We start from the raw sequence: 16,644 nt of genomic DNA on the forward strand, positions 1-16,644 counted from the left end.
AAAAAATATCACCCACAGGCTTTCCGTCTTAGCTCAACTGTAGTTATTTGGCCCCCCCCCCACACACACACACACACACCACAAGTGCGAGAGACTCCGGTTCAAATCCCTAATCTTACAGATAAGTCTTGGGTCCAGTAAATTCAATGATTGTAATGAAACAAACAAATGTTATGTAGTTAAGTTGAAAACTTTATTTTTTGGTCATTGTTGTTTTAATATTTTTTTTGTATTTTCTATTTTTATTATTTATTATTCCCCTATGGGAGAGAAGAAAGGGAGGGGTTTCACTACTGGATCAAGAGTTAAAAAACAAAACAAAAAACAATCAAATGTTTTGCTAAAAAAAGAAACGCCTCTCCTCTCCGATTCCCTCCTTTCATGCCATCGTTCAATTTAATCCGCGACACATAGTGTCATAAATTCCATGAAAGGTTGCATTTGTCTCAAAACGCAACATTGGAAGATAAAAGTTGTCTTTGCTCCGTTTATCGTCAGAGATTTGTTTTTGTTGAGATGTAATCCTCTCTCCGCGTGTGGTCCACCCAGCATGATGCCAGCCTCACGTCTCTGAGAGGAAGGAGTTGAAGTGGAGAGCGGAGGGTTGAACAGGGCTTGGATGCTGCTTTCTGTCCGCCACCTCTGTCGAAATTCATTCTCCCAGCCCTCCTCGTTTTTTCCGGGAAGGGAGGAGGGCTGAGAAAGAGGTTGTTGAACAGCAAGAGGAATAAGGTGCTTTGTGACATATGGTCCTCTCCTCTCCCCCTGGGCTATTGTGTCCCATCAGTCCCAGTTTATGTCACTCGCGTTCACAGTCCAGTTGTCACATCCAGGAGGCGAAGGAGGGTGTCAGGCTTTTTGTTCAAAAGAGCATGATGGGATGGGCCCGGGGGGGACAGAGGGTCTTCAGTTTCCAGGTGGATGGAAGGGTGAGGGGTGCGCCTGTACCTGCATCGCTGTGGGAGGTAGGCAGAGAATTAAATATAGGTTCAGTCAAGGCAGAAGCTGGGTTGTGTTTTCTTCTCAAAATATACTGGAACCACAAGTCTCACCTATCCTGGATAAACACAGTTCACGCCTGTAATGTTAACAAATAGACAATCGGTTCTTTAAACCTCTGTACAGCGCAGTAAACAGGTAAACTCCACTGACTAAATACAGGCGAGTGTATACATACTCGTCATACAAGTGACCAGGGTTTTTTGGAGGAATGAAAAAAAGGTTTTGAGGTTGTCAAACCCAACAGAACCTTGTATTTTACAAATCTACATAATTAAATGCGTTTGCTTGGGTTCACGACATGTAGACTTGCATGCACACAGAGACCATTTATCACAGGTGCAGCTTTACAATGGCTTTCTCGACCGGTCTACTTCATAAGAGCCCGAATCTGCGCGGAAGCAAATGGTCTGAACCCGACTCAAAAAGCTGACACGGGTAGCACACATCTAGTAGTTGCAAGGCCCCTGTTACTGTACCTTGTGGATGTCCTATGTAGAAATGTTGATGTGCTCCTTGCTGCGGCCCATGCTGGGGGTGCTGTTGAACTGAACCAGGGCCTTGCTGGGGCGGGCCTGGCTGCAACATGACTAGCTGATGGTGAGTTTGGTTCCCCGAGTGGTGCTGGCCCGCCATGGCTCCCTGGACATGAGCCTACAGAGTAGATGGTTAATTAATTCAGTTAAATGGCTCTGACAACATCAAATATCATGCTTGGAAAACGGCATCATAAGTGATCTCTACGTCAACATGCCAAAGCTATAATACCTGTGTGATCTGTCCCAGGTTGTACGTGTGTGGGATCCCTTGGTGGCCATGGATACTGTATCCCTGGATGGGGTAGGAGCCCTGGGGAGACGTGTGGCCTGGTGGCATGTTGGGAGGGGTGGGGGCCGAAAGAGGGCCTGAGTGGTACAAGGACTGGGGCTGGGGTCCCGACTGGGCGTTCTACATGGGAGACACAAGCATTAAGTCGTCACATAAAGTAAAACAAAATGGCATTGATCGATTTAAAAAAATAACACCCGTGTGAAGTGAGGGGCGCTCTCATCAGAAAATTGACACTGCCTATTTGCTCAGACAGACATAAAATTATCCATTCATTGTCAATGGGAATTTGATGTTTGTGTAAGACAAAAATAGCCGATTTGCTCAGACACTATGACGTATAATTCTCCATTTATTGTCAATGGGAATTTAATGAAAATCTACACTAATGCTGAATATAGGAATATTGTAATAAAATAATCGATTTCCAAAAACATTTAGCCGCATTTGCTGCAAAAAAGGTTAAATCGGACCAATCAATTTAGTCTATCATAAACAAAATGTATTCCTGGATGGAATGGCATGGCAAGCAGTGTTTTCACCTGTCCAGGGCTAGGGGCAGCATGCTGCGGTGGGGGCTGATTCCCTGTGGGGGTGCTGGAGGGCTGAGGTTGATGCACTGCACCAGCGTGGTGGGCGAAAGACTGGGGAGCTGCAGGGAGAGAAGAGAGAGCAACACACCAACCCATGGGTTAATTCCATTAGCCGGAGGCTATCCAATCTATTATATCTACTCTAAAACACAGAGCTCTCATGGGAATAGTCTGCAGTCAGCAGTTCAGATGAACATTAGATTGTCTTTAATTAAATATGAATAAACGAGAGCAGTGATGCGTTTACCATGCAGCAAACTTTTTCAATACTAGGGTTGGGATCCAACTTTAGTTCCGACACACCAAAGGTCCGACAGTCATTAGACCGACAACCTACCCCAAACCCTAACCGCAAGCGCAACGCATGATTTCCGATTTTCCGCATGTCGGACCTTTGGTGTGTCGATCAGCGTGCGCACAGAATAGAAGCATAGTAGAATTTCAGGGTTAAATACTCCCAAGTTCCCAAAGTCAGACAAGTCATTGCATTCTAATGCATAACAAATAAACTCATTCATATAAATGCAGAACCAACCTCCATAAATGCCCTGTTGTTGGGCCTGCTGTCCGTCTCCCTGCCCCTGGAACTGAGGGCCTCCAGGGGGCGCCAGCGCCTGAGGGTGGGGGCCGCCTCCCTGGCCAATCATCCTGGCTCCACCCTGCAGCATGGAGTACATGGGCTGGAGAGGAGAAGAGAGGACAGAGCGTGTGACAGGGATGGATGAGAGAGAGAGAAGGTGTGTTTGAGCATGAGAGAGCTTGAGAGAGAAAGAAAACAAGTCACTCAATTGTAAAATCACTTCAAGTTTTGACCTAAATGCTGGGGGCGACACTAGAGGTTGTGAACAGTGATTGCTCCCTCTCTGCCTTACACTTCATGGAACAAGCAGCACTTGAAATTCTCTTTATAGCTTCTTTAAAAACCCTTCTAATCTGACCTTTAGTTCTTTAAACCCCCTTTCAATCTGACCTTTAGTTCGCCCTTTTCGAATTCCCTCCCTCCGGAAACAACAAAGCCATACGCCAATTATTATGCATTATTAATATGCAAGAGTGAAGTACAACCAGCAGAATAAGAGATGGTATAAGAACTGGTCAAAAAGAATCTAGTACTTAATCTTCCAAAATTTGTTTTCATATCATTTACTGTGATGTCTTGAACACAAGGAGAATGTGTTGGTATAATATTCCTTTATGGTTAAAAATAAAACACTTGAACACAAGTAAATTGGAGGCAAAGATTAACAGCAAAACTATAGCAGAAATCTGTTTAATAAACAACACTCAGTGTAGTCCAAAGTCTCTTGTAAACAATCGTATTGTGGCCCGATCATTAATATAGCCACCAGTTTGCATCAAGGGCTTCAATGTGAGCTCAGTTCACACACATACCCATGCAGAGGTGTGTGCATCACTGAGACGATATAGGCTGGAAGTAGATTTAAAAGTAAGTTCTTCTTCAGCTGTATTTTTGATCAGGCCGTAATACTCATGTTTACAAGAAACTTTGAACTACATAGTGTCAGTTTGCACTGTTTTGAAGTAAGCCAAGCAATCTTGGCCTCTATTTAGTGCGACCAGACGATTGTAATTTGTGTGTTCTTATTTTTTTTTATTCTTCATTCACAGTAAAGGAATGTAAATTCTCCTTGTATTCAAGCCATCGCAGGTTGAGTAAATGATCCGTTAACTCCTTTAGTTTAAGTCAATACTTTGTGTCAAACTTAAGAGTAAACAGAGTAGCAAAGGGACTTTTCTTCCGCTAAGGGAATTCTAAGGAGTATATACTGTCACTCATGTATCAGTGAAGGGCAAGTGTATATTCTCGGGGGTAGGCCTGTCACAATTATTACATATAATCTCATCACAATGAGATAATTGTCATAATCATTTCCATGTTGAAAATGTTCATACATTTAACAAAATTGCAGATCTACAAGCCTACTTGCGTTGCAAGTACAAAGTTATTAAAATTAAATGTCTGCCATTTTTGTGTATTTAGGTTAAGTATTTGTATATTTAGGTTATTTTTCATCTGCTCTGTGGTCTGTGCAATTTTTGATTATGAAGCCTAAAAGGCAAATTTCCAAAGTCCAATCGCAATTATTTGTATGACAATTAATCGTCAACTACAATGTTGTAATGGTGACAGCTCTAGGTAGGGGCCCCGGAACATACATTGCCCCACCCCAACCTCCCGGGCGATCCTACCTGTCCAGGGTAGGGCGACATGGCCTGAATGACCTGCTGCTGGCCGTACTGCTGTGGGTTGTACTGTAGGTAGGACTGGGGGTAGGGCGAGGCCACTAGCGGGGCCCCGGCAGCCGACGCCGTAGCCTGCAGCATTTGGGGGGCTGAGGTACCATGATCGGACCGTTGAGCCACCACTGTGCCTGCATGAGACATGAGACTTTAGAAAAGGAACCAAACGAGAACAGCACAGGCAAAGAATATAGCAGTGTGCATTTCACAGTCATTCGAGATCGATCAGGTTATTCAAGTCGATCAAGATCATCACTGCGTTATGATTCCAGACAGGTTTCAGATGACACATCTGAAGACTGGAAATATACGTAGCTCTAGTACTTGGCCTTCATCATCTTGTTATAAAGTCACCATTTAATCCAAGCGTTTGTGATAAGAAAGAAGCTTTAACACTGGCCCTTTCACAGGATTCAACTTAAAAGCCCAGTTCAGATCACAGAATCAACAGATAAAACCGTTTTGGAACCTTGTCCAAACATCTGATGCCATCTCAGGACATTAAACCGTGGGGTATTGCAGATATCGAGTTAGATCATTGACTAGGTGACAAGGTCAAGCGCAGAGCTACATTGTTTTAATATATCAGGATAGAGTAGAGTATAGTTAGTGCCTGCTGTCTATAAGAAAGATGTCAATGTCTTGTCAACTGCATTTATAGTCTGAGGTCTGGTTACGATCATATGTTTTGATTCTCGCCGTTGCAAATATTTGACCTGAACTCACCTTAGACATTTGGCATACACACAATGGTACTTACAATGGATCAGTCTGACATTGCACAGTAATAACAAACAACCAGGAACAGACTACATGTGAATTGAACAGTCCATTATTTAACAATGTTTCATGTTTCACAGAATGTAGGGATACAAATTGATGCAGGGAATCATAACAGTGTGGTGGACTATGCATACCTTTGGGCCTGGGGTATTTCCCCTGGTTGACTGTAGACATGTACTGGTACATCTGAGGAGGCTGGTGAGACATAGGATTAAATCAGTGGAAGAATGCCTAGATTGGAATGCATACACCTAATCCACGAGTTCTCTGAAACCCTATAAATTAACTTGAGCTCGATCTGCATTTTAACTTCTCAAAACTTTGTTGGTTAGCGATTAAACACTTGAGTGATGAAAATAGCCAATACACCATTGCAACGTGTTGTGAACATGTAGTTCCATTTTCGCTGGATTTTGTTTTTACATTTTCGCACACCTCGGTTTATGTGGGAAACTTAACGTCTCCATTTCACACCATGTCCAGTTATGTCCACTATGTCCAGCCCTCCATGCAAAAATCCAAATGGCATTGTTCCTCCGTACCTGTACAGAGTGTATCTGTGAGACGTAGGAGAGGTAGGGGGCGTTGTAGAGAGAGGCCTGTCCCCCTGGGTGTTGAAGAACCACTGGGCTGGGGGGCGTGGGCCGAGGTGGGGTGGGGGCTGACTGGGGTTTAGACTGCACAACAAAAACACAGAGGTAAATGCATCACCTGACCAAAGTTCGTTAAATTTGTAAACAAATAATGAATTCTGAATTATTATATCAGATTTATGTTTATTACTTTTACATTCCAATTATCCAGTCCAGGTAATGCAGACAAGCATAGTTCTTAGGACATTCTGCGTACTAGAACTTAAGGGACACTGCAACCCTTTTGCAACCAGATCATATTTGAATTGTGTTTGGGAGACAATAAATACTTTCCAGGGCTTTTTATGTGGGTGATGTGTTTTTAGTTATTTTAGTATTTCAAAGTGTCTGTGATGTCATAGACACTGGTCTCACTGCTGGATTACTACAATTACCATAATGCTTTGCTGCACTCACCCCACCTTGTGGAGAGGGGGAGGGCTGTCTTACTGAGACATGTAGTCCAGGAAGGAAGTGAGACCAGTATCCATGACATCACAGACACTTGTCTCCCAAACATCATTAAAATAAGATCTGGTTGCAAAAGGGGTGAAGTGGACGTGGACGTTTTTGGTGTTCTGACCACCATGGCTTACCATAGTCATCTGAGGTTTGATTGGGTTGAACTCTTTAGCGTTGGGATTTAGTGTTGACTTCTTCACTTGTCTGGAAGAAGACAAAAGACGACAACAGTCAACCAACAGACAAACACAAAAACCAACCCGTTTATTAGGACAATTAAAATTGACCACTCACTCAGGCATGCCCTCCGTCCGTTCAGCCGATTCCTCGCATCCTGGGGTTCTCGCAGGCTGAGGGACAGCTGGTGACTGCCTGTCTGAAATGGGTCCTGTGGTGGCAGTCATTGTAGCGATAGGCGTAGCAGCTCTGTCCTTGGATGAGTCCTCACCAGTGGCAGGTGATGGCTGGGCCTGTGGCTGAGAGGGGCTGGATGCCGGGGTCTGGGCTTTAGGCTCCGGGCTTGGGGTCAGGTCTGATGGGGAAAGTTTAGCTGCGTTGGGCAGGGAAGCCTCACCGGCAGGGGGTGTCGCTGCTGCCGGGGAGCTTGGGGAACTAGAGCTGCCTCCACTCGGCTGAAGCTGCAAAATGCAAAGGAGGGTTAAATGGATGAATGGATGGGTGGGCAGTAATGTCAGGTAGGAGGGACAGAGAAAAAGATAATTTGTTGCTTTTGGAAAGGGGAACCGACTAAATACACACAGAAGCGAGACAAATCCGATTTGTATCACATTTTGTTTTTTGAAAAGCAAAACATTTTAGACCACTAAAATTCATTACATTAAACAGCCTTAATGTTGGCAAAATTGATAAGCATTACTAATGCGCAGGAACCCGTTACTGAAACCGAGTATCACAGCATTTGGTATGTTAAAAATCCCACTTGTGTGAAGTGACGGGCACTTTTTCTTTTGTGGCTTTCGCCTTTATTTTTATATATCGATATAGAGGGATAGACAGTAGGCTAACAGGAAATGGGGATATGGAGGGGGGGTGACATGCAGTAAAGGCCGTCGGGAATCGGATCAGGAGTCAAACCCGCGGCACAATGCCAGACTGGATTACCAGCTAAGGTGTCTGGACCGCTGAGCCACGGCCCAGTCCGTGACGGGCACTCTTATCACCATGCTTCACATTCTATGCTCAGCCAATCAAAACATCACATTCCGTGCCAATACACACAAAGCTGTGCATAGGAGGGCACCTCAACAAAATGTCAACTAGCCACATGAAAGGAGTTCCCTTCTTTGTGAAGTAGTCTTAACTTTGAAGATGACACTTCATGCTGCCCTTCTGCAATACATTTCCATTTAAAACACTTAAATGGCTTAAACTCTTACCCTGAACTCCTTGCCAAATTTCCGCAGCTCCTCAATCTGAGACCTCTGTTGAACCGAGGGAGCTACAGAAAGGCAGAGGGACAAATGATTAAAGGGAAACAATGATGATTTTAAAATACAAAAGATGGACTGATCATGGGTCATCTCTCCTTGCCAAGGTGGAACACAAGTTCATTTCAACACACCTTTATTATTCTTACTGTCCTCGGTGCTGCTGGGGCTCTCAGCTGAGCGTTCTTTCGCGGCCGTGCTCAGGATCTCGTTCACTGTGGAAGAGGAGACAGACACAAAGGGGGTTAATTAGCTTCCATCTAAAAATGTATAATAATTGTCACATTCTCCGATACCGGCAAGCCTCCTGTGACGGCGGGTGACATCGGCTTCATTACAGAATAAAAATGGCTTCGACTTTGACAGGAAGTAGAGCTATAACAAGAGCAGAAAGCGCAAGGTCACTGGCTTTACCGTCTACGGGGAACAAGGGGGCAGGGCCAGAGGTCTTCTGGGCAGGCATGGAGACAGCCGATGTGTCCAAATAAGGTGTGTCCTGGGAGGAGCCCGACTTGGGAGAGCGAGCGGCTGGTTAGAGGACAAGGAGGGGCGGGGATAACAGAACAGGTCAGTGTCAGATGCAAAAGTAAAGTAAAAAATAATAATGCTATAATGGGTTGTAAAACAAAGTCGCTCACTGAATGTGACGGGGGAGTGTGCACCTGTGGGCTGACTGTGTGCATTTGGAGTGCGGATTGTTCTACTTGACTGTGGTGGTCTTTGGGCCTTGGGAGAGGTTCTGGAGGACACTGGGGGCGACAGAAAAGAGAACTGTTAACTCATATGGCTTGTCATTTTATGTTACATGAGCAGTCCTCGGTTTCAACTGATTTAATTCCTCTTTAGCACGGACGCTGTGCCGACAGAACAATCAGAAGAAACTGGGTGCAGCAACAGCTGGTTATATTTCAATATTATTTATCAGTCAACATGTAAATTACATCAGTGAACACAGAAAAACACCACTCACCTCCATTGACAGGCCTGCCGGCTTCAGACAGTGAGTGAGGAAGCGAGTGTGAGTGGGGGACACTGTGTCCATGTGGAGGGCTGGCTGGGGAGGGTGCTGTGGAGGCTGAGGTTGCAGACACGGGCCCACCAGGAGAAGCAGGGGTGTAGGGGCTGGCGGGCCCAGGGGCTGGGCCGGGGCTGCTGGCATAGGCGCCGCTACGACCAGACAAGGGACTGCTCCGCTCTGAGGGGGAGGCAGCTGGCTGCGGGCCTGTGCCGGATGGGAGGGGAGGCCGGGAGGATGATGGAGGATTGGAGCGGTAGCCACCGCCGCTGAGGCGGTTGTGGGGCGGGGGCCCTCCGGGGCCACCCCCTGGACCTCTCTCGGCCCGCTCACGCTCTCTGTTCATCTCTCTCTGGCGTTGAGGTAACGGAATGTACTTGCCCTCCCTGTTGCCCTCCCTGACAAAAAGAGAATAATCACATTACACCCATGGACCAAACATCGGACATTGAAGTCAAACAGTACCACCAAAGGACCCTACTGCAAATGTTTGCCCCCTGCAAGGATTTAAAGAGGTGATGTTGTCATTACAGGGACTTCTGACTTTGCCATTGCAGTTTAATGGCCTCTGTTCACCGTACAGTTGTCCATTACAATTCTTTATAAACACTTCCCTTATACTCATATCGAAAGAACACGGGTCAACTAACTAGGAGTTCTATTGGTCAGAACTCAAACCATCCCCCCCCCCTCACCTATTGCCAGCCCCGGGGCTGTCTCGGCCTCTCTCGCGATCTCTGTCACGAGGGCTCTCGCGGCCCCTCTCGCGGTCATTGCCTTCACGCACTACGGCACTGTACTTGTCCTCCTCGCTCTTGCCCTCTTCATTTTCCAGGTTGACGCGGTGGCGGTACGTGGCACTCGACTCGATCTCGCTGGCCAGGCGGGCAGCACGTGCCTCCCTCTGTCGGAAGCCGTCTGAACTTCCTTTCTCTAGTTGTGTACTGTGGAGAGAACAAAGGGAGATTAAAGAGGGAACCAAAACCAAGGGAATAGCTTCTCTCTCTCTCAGTGGATATAATGGCTCCATGAGAATTTCAAAGCTAAATTTCAAATCAAACCAAATTTGTAATCACGAGTAATTGTTAGTTCCTTTTGTCACTGGTGTCACTTTTCACTGTAATTGTTCTGTCCCCTGTACTATGTTTACTTGTTTTTGTATTGTATGTTTTTGTATGGATAGTTTTATTAACGCTTTTAAAGAGCCTGCTCAGGAACTACAGATAAAAATTAGCTTCTGGCCAACTCTGGCCCATTTACATGGATTTGAAAAATGACATGTTGATTAATGTGCATTATCCCTGTTAAATACATTTTTAAAAAGCAGCCATGAGGGCTTTGCTACAAAGTATTGTAGACTTAATTAGCTCTGCAAGAAAATGTCTCTGACATGTGCCCTTTTAGTACAAGGATAATAATGGCCACAGCATGAGCTATAGAGCACAGATTGTATTTGTACTTAGATTTTCTATGGCTATAGAGAGCATTTTTGGTCCACTGTAAATGTAGCATATTTGGGGATATTAAGAAATACATTTTACCCTATATTCTGCTTATTTTTGTACACAGCATTTGGGATTGTTTTTCATACAGAAAAGCAGATAATTCTGGAAGACAATGCATCCATATGAGTACTTACGTGTACATTGAGAGGCTGGAGTCGTACGTTGATGTGACTCCGTATTTCACCTCATTGTATCTGAACATCTCATTGGCATCCCAGCCATTAGACTGAAAGGAATTAAAGAGAATAATGTCATTAAGGTACAGAGTGTAATTGGGCATTAATAACATTGAATATGTTCAAGCAATACTTGAAAAATGAAGCCGATTTCTAGTTAAAAATGCTTCCCGATGTTTGAATCAGAGTCCTGCAACGGACTCTGGTTTCAATTCATTAGTCATTTTTACAAATAGGTGTGCATTAGCATTCTACACCATGTTGTGTGTGTTGAAGTGTACTTACAGCATCATTCTCCAGGTCGTAACTCTCCCCATTACTGTCTCCACCCTCCCATCTCTGCAGCACCTTCTCCTTGTGATCTCCGTTGACACGAGTTGAGCTGATGGCAGTGTCGGTGAACGTGTCTATACAAAACAGATAATGCATCACTATGGCTATGTCTAATAATAATCACAAAAGGAAGTAGGGTCACACTGGAAATAATTAAAAGCTCTGCTGTATTTTATTGCGTTAACGTTTTGATCAATCAGTTCTTCATCAGGACATACCGTATAAGTCCTGATGAAGATCTGATTGATTGAAACGTTGACGCAATAACGGTAGTGACGTGCACTACCTTCCTCATGATCTAATAATAATAATAATCTCCCCAAATATTTTGTTTTGAATGTGGTAAGCGTTTGCCTCTTCAGAACACCAATTTACAAAACATTATAAAATGATAAAATGATTAATTATTTCAACTGACCCAAAAGTTTTGAAAGTACACATTGTAGAACAAATGAGATTTTTAAATCCATCAGAGGGAAAAAAATTGTTTAATGGGGGAAAATGCTCTTTTCATTCACTAATGTCTGACCAAACCCCATTCCACACTACTACTTGGAACTCAAGGTGAGAATTCTTCTCTACGTCTCAGTAGAAAGTGTAAATGATAACAGGAAGTGGTGACTGCTAGCATCTTCGGATGTCATCGGCCTGTATCAACAGTTCAACACCATGCAATGCAGCCAGTACAGACATTTCCACATACTGACGTTGTCAGCCATTGTCCGACGTGGCGTTGGTCGCGTTGTCCGACTATTACTAACCATAACTAACCTTAACTCTAACCTCAGTCTTAAACGGCCACGTAAGTCCCTATAACCTCATCAGTCTTAACCGGCCATGTAAGTCAGTTTCACTTCCGCATTTCCTAGTCACCTACTCACGGTAGGCAGTATGTGGAATTGTCCATATTGCCTGCATCGCATGGTCCAGATAACATATTGGTGAGTATTGGTTGATAATATTCAAAACGGGTGTGATTGCGCAACAGAGGAAAGTGTCATGTTATGTTTCACCTGTACCTCTGGTTGCGAAGTTCAGGTCCACATCTCTGCAGTTCATGATGACTAGGTCTGCGGGGCTGAAGATCATGGTGTCTATGATTTCTTCCCTGCGGGGTTGGACCGACGACGAGCTCTCCTCCTTACTGCGCTTGTGGACGGCGTCCACTGCTAGCTCACACTGAGGGCAGAAACAAAAGACGGGGGACGGAGGAAGCCAGTGGTTCAATGTCAATACAGTATGTCAAATTATATGGCCAAATCTGGCTAGACAATGATTTATTGATGCTGATATGGTCCTTTAAAATCGAGGAGGTTGCATGTTCTTACCCGAGAGCTGAGAGTCTTAAAGACGCCTTCATATACAGTGCCATTCTTAACTCTTACATCGCAGGTGGATCCCTAAGAAACAGTGAGAATGTTTTATAATTGAGTAAAGTATAACAACAAAACTCAAGTCTAGTTGTAGTGGTCGAGGCAGACGCTGCATTGCTCTACATCAGTGGTTCTTAAACGGTGGTGCGTGCACCCCTTGTGGTGCGCGACATGAAGAGGCTAATGGTGGTGCTATGGTTTTATTTTAAATATATTAACATATTATGCCAATATAATGGCAAGCATATGCAGAATATAGCCAATGCTGCATAAATTATGCCATATTCAGGTTCATATATATGCATACATGTGGATAAATAGGAAAATATATGTCTCTACAGTATATAGTTTATGCAATTTATATTTTCATGTGGGGGGGCAGCTAGGTCGGGAGGTAACAAGGGGTGCATGGCCAAAAAGGTTTTCGGAACCGCTGCTCTACATTACACTGCATAACGCAACACCCAGACTGGGTCATGGCATTTTAACGGACTACTTTATGATCAGAAGCCATTTGCTTATTTTCTAGGGCTATCAACAGGCCTGACATTACAGATCAGGATCGAGATGGGATGTTTTGGAATGAACTTGCTGTATCCTTAAGTAATATGGCCCTAGTGTATGGACAGGTCAGTCAGTATGCTCCATTGAATCTCTGGGGGTATAGAGGGTATGCGCGTGACATCATCATCATCATCATAGCAGGAAGTTATGCGGGGACGCCTACTGAGTGGCAAAAACTATTAAAAAAAAACGACTTTGTCCTTGACAGTCCATACATCCAAACAGAAAAGTTACCTCTGATTGCATTAAACGACGTTAAACTCACTTTATGCATGTGCATACCCTCTATAAGCAGCATTGACTCATCAAGCTGCTTGCAGCATTGACTCATCAAGCTACCTGAATGACATTGATAACATGGTCACATGACTCACCACCACAGCTGTAAGGAAATGGAGCATTCTGGCATTGTTGTACACGCCCTCAAATGCCTACAGATGGAAGAGCAACATCATTGAGCACAGAAATACAAATCATCAACAATGATGAAGAGCAGGAGCAGCACAAAAACACCTGAGACTGCCTGAAACTGTAAAAATGATCATTAAAAAAAAGGTGTCTATGTTTGTTGTACAGCTTCACTTAGGCTTGATTTATACTTAGTTGTGTGCAGGTGTCGCACATGGAAAATAGATCTACAAGCTGACGTATCGATGTGCATTGTAAATTTGTAGATCATCATTTTGGTGCACGACAAAGAACACAACCAAATCTGCATACTCACAGCAGACGACTGGAAAGGTGGCTTCACAGATGTTCGATTCCTGAGAGACACAAGACAAAAAAGACATCAACATTAGAAAGCAATTAGTATGTCTGCCTCAAAACTGGCAGAGAGCAACTTGTTCTCCATTCTTGCTACAGTATTTATTGTAGTATCAGTGTCGTTCCACACTTCCACCTTATGTGAAACTTGTTTGGTGGCTTGTTCACATAATCCTGATTGGTTGGTCTGACATTTCTGTTGCACTTAATGGGCCAGATTCACTAAGCTGTTTACACCCATATTTTGGCCATAAAGGAATTTTCCAAACTTCCCACGTTAGTAGGCAGTAGTCTAGATATAATGCATTCTAATGACATACAGCAAGCTTTGGTCCCATGTAAGTCTGCATCCGAGCAGAATTGAGAAAGAGCGGCCCTCCGCAAAATACACTGATACAATATACTGAATCAGACTTCTAACATGGGAAATTTGGAAAATTCCTTTACAATTAACAGCTTAGTAAATCAGGCCCAATGTCTAGCACTTACAATTAATTTGAGATTACACTGCAACTGCTCTTTCTAGATTTCTTCTGGCAACAGTTAATTCATTTTAGATTGAGATCACTCACACCTACAGTAGTTGCATCGCTTCGTTGTTGCAAAACGACAGGGTATGCAGTGTGTTGAATGGTGATTTAACCAAACATATGTGCAAAATAAGTTTTCGTATTTTTGCACGATAGAACAAGGCTAACAAGGAGAAATTATTCTCCGATATATGCCTCGATCAATGCCCCTTGCCTATTGTAATATTGTACATTGTGTTTGGTATTTTTGTCCCAGAGCGAACCGATGCAAATTTGCTGCTAGCCAATTGTTCTCCGTCTAAGCAAAAATAAAAAACTTTAATAATTTCATTTTTTTGTAATGATATAAATGCACGTTATGTGGTAAGTGGCAGATGGCGAGATACACTTTCCATCTCGGACAATCTGCCATTAGATTAGCCTCTCCATGTCGCTTTCACTTTCTCTGGAGTCGCATTATTGTGTCCCTCATTTGTCAATAATGCGGTCAGTTTGGACACTGTGAGATGGACAGTGAATTTTAACCAATCAAAAGCTCCATAGATAGACCCCGTTTCATAGGACCAAGCACCAAGTTGTCTCCGTGACGCGCCCACTTTACGCTTAACCGGTAGGCCTCGACCTAAACGGGGACATCCCCGGCCTTTCCTAAGCACGCGTGGCCCAGCCTACTCACCTCCCAACCGGGGTTCTGTTGTTGTTCCCACTGGTCGCGGAGGACACACCGCTGGGGCCCGGGGTCCCGTTAGACGCTTTGCGCCCGCCGGAGCCGGGCTGTTGTTGCTTCAACATGGCCTTCCTTTCCACGAACACTTCGTTTAGCTGCTTTATAAACACCGATAATAAATCTATTCGGATGTTTAAAAAGAGGATCACCGTTTCGGCCCTGGACGTGTGGGCCCGTGGAAGCCCTCTCTATCTATCTGTATAGCAATCTATCACACCCGGCTAGTGTGGCTAATCTGGCTAGCTAAATAGCCCGTCGCCTGTGGCCTTCCCCTGCAAGCAAGCTGAAACACGCGAAATGCGGTGGCCCACTCGGTCACGTTCCGTTCAAACCAAACACAGAAAATGGCCGATCCACTAGCACGCAAATAACAGCTATTTGCGTAAAAAAGCGAGCCGTTTTAAAAGGACACCGGAGCGATTAGCAGGACTGGCTACTAGTGTTAGCTTGATGTCCCGTCCTGTCCTACTGTCCAGGTGACCAGACTGCTTTCTTTCCCTTTTTACGTTCACTTCTACTCAGCACGGCGGTCCGGCCCTTCGGATTACAAAGAAAACCACGTCTTTTTAGTGTAATTTCTTTGTCGGTTGCTGTTGGGAGTTTCTAATGTGACGGCTTCTCGTTTAAAAACCTGCACTACCTCACGGTAGATGAGGTTCACACTCGCTCCGCGCGCGGGGTAGAGTGGGAAACCGGTAGTACGTTGCGCTTTTTTATGCCGAAATTGGTGACCTATGCAAAATCGTGGACCCCGCCAGGCCGCTACCACAGTAAGCTCGCGTCACCACCACATGAGGATGGAGTGAGGGGCCCCGGACGGTTGAGATGAGCCAGGCTATATATGATTATCTTCTTATCTCAACTTCAGTTTAAACGTCATTGTCACATCAAAGTGTGAAATAATACAGGAAGCGAACAAAACAAACAAAAATGGGAATCCGTATTACCCCCTTGTTTCTTTCAGACTCTAGTCCTTGTTTGAGCAAAGTTGTTATTGTTAAGACAGCAATAAGGCGCAACTAATGCTAGCCAGGAAGTAATGCTTCGTGTGCAAGCAGCAAGTAGACTAGAACACCATCACCACACTTAGCAGCAGAGCAAAGTTTAATAATTAGCCAGGTGAGCTGGACACATTCGTTGGATTTATTAATGTAGTTTTCATTCAGGTCATCTAGGCATTATATACTTTTTGTAGACAGTGAAGTGCAGGGTGAGGCCGGAGGGTCCTCACCTCGGCCTCTGGGCCCTCGGTGGGAAATGTTAAATTCTCAACAGCGAAATTGCAAAAAGGCGCCTCCTAGAGATACACAATTCGATGACACTAATATCGGTATAACACTATTCAGATGGGGCATGGGCATGCGCGTGCGTGCGTTAATAACCTACTAGTGAGCGCGTGCGGGGAGCCCCGTATGATAAATATTTGTCTATTAGCTACAATGTTACCTCTGAAATAGCCGGGGGAGGGTATGTTTTACTGTACACGTGGCAGGCACACCACACACATTAACACGTGATGTTTGACTTTACCAGTCAATGGCTTTCATTTACCAATGAATAACTTAGACATCTTCATGTTTTTAATTCCCCGTTTGAGGTTGGACGTTTTATATTAGAGCATTATTTTTATTGTATTCTTTTTTGCATTG

General features: G+C 44.4%; 1 protein-coding gene across 2 annotated transcripts; it reads right to left on the reverse strand.

Moving 5' to 3' along the window:
• Positions 1 to 171: 171 nt before the first annotated feature.
• LOC306915781 (ataxin-2-like protein) lies at positions 172 to 15,693 on the reverse strand. 2 transcript variants are annotated; one of them, XM_079493396.1, is made up of 23 exons: positions 14,945 to 15,693; positions 13,698 to 13,737; positions 13,348 to 13,404; positions 12,365 to 12,436; positions 12,056 to 12,215; positions 10,989 to 11,110; positions 10,662 to 10,753; positions 9,718 to 9,966; positions 8,978 to 9,408; positions 8,646 to 8,756; positions 8,422 to 8,535; positions 8,142 to 8,222; positions 7,957 to 8,018; positions 6,854 to 7,197; positions 6,694 to 6,763; positions 6,008 to 6,142; positions 5,600 to 5,660; positions 4,632 to 4,813; positions 2,956 to 3,100; positions 2,370 to 2,479; positions 1,768 to 1,947; positions 1,479 to 1,653; positions 172 to 956 (listed from the first exon to the last, which is right to left on the reverse strand). In XM_079493396.1, exons 1-23 carry the CDS (start codon positions 15,058 to 15,060, stop codon positions 907 to 909), a joined length of 3,159 nt encoding a protein of 1,052 aa, XP_079349522.1. In that variant the 5' UTR covers positions 15,061 to 15,693; the 3' UTR covers positions 172 to 906. The 2 variants fall into 2 exon arrangements, with proteins under 2 accessions (XP_079349522.1, XP_079349521.1); XM_079493395.1 differs by having other exon boundaries at positions 8,978 to 9,420.
• Between the last annotated feature and the right edge of the window lie 951 nt (positions 15,694 to 16,644).

Source organism: Electrona antarctica (genome assembly GCF_951216825.1).
Source record: "Electrona antarctica genome assembly, chromosome: 22".
NCBI classification, from domain to species: Eukaryota; Metazoa; Chordata; class Actinopteri; order Myctophiformes; family Myctophidae; genus Electrona; species Electrona antarctica.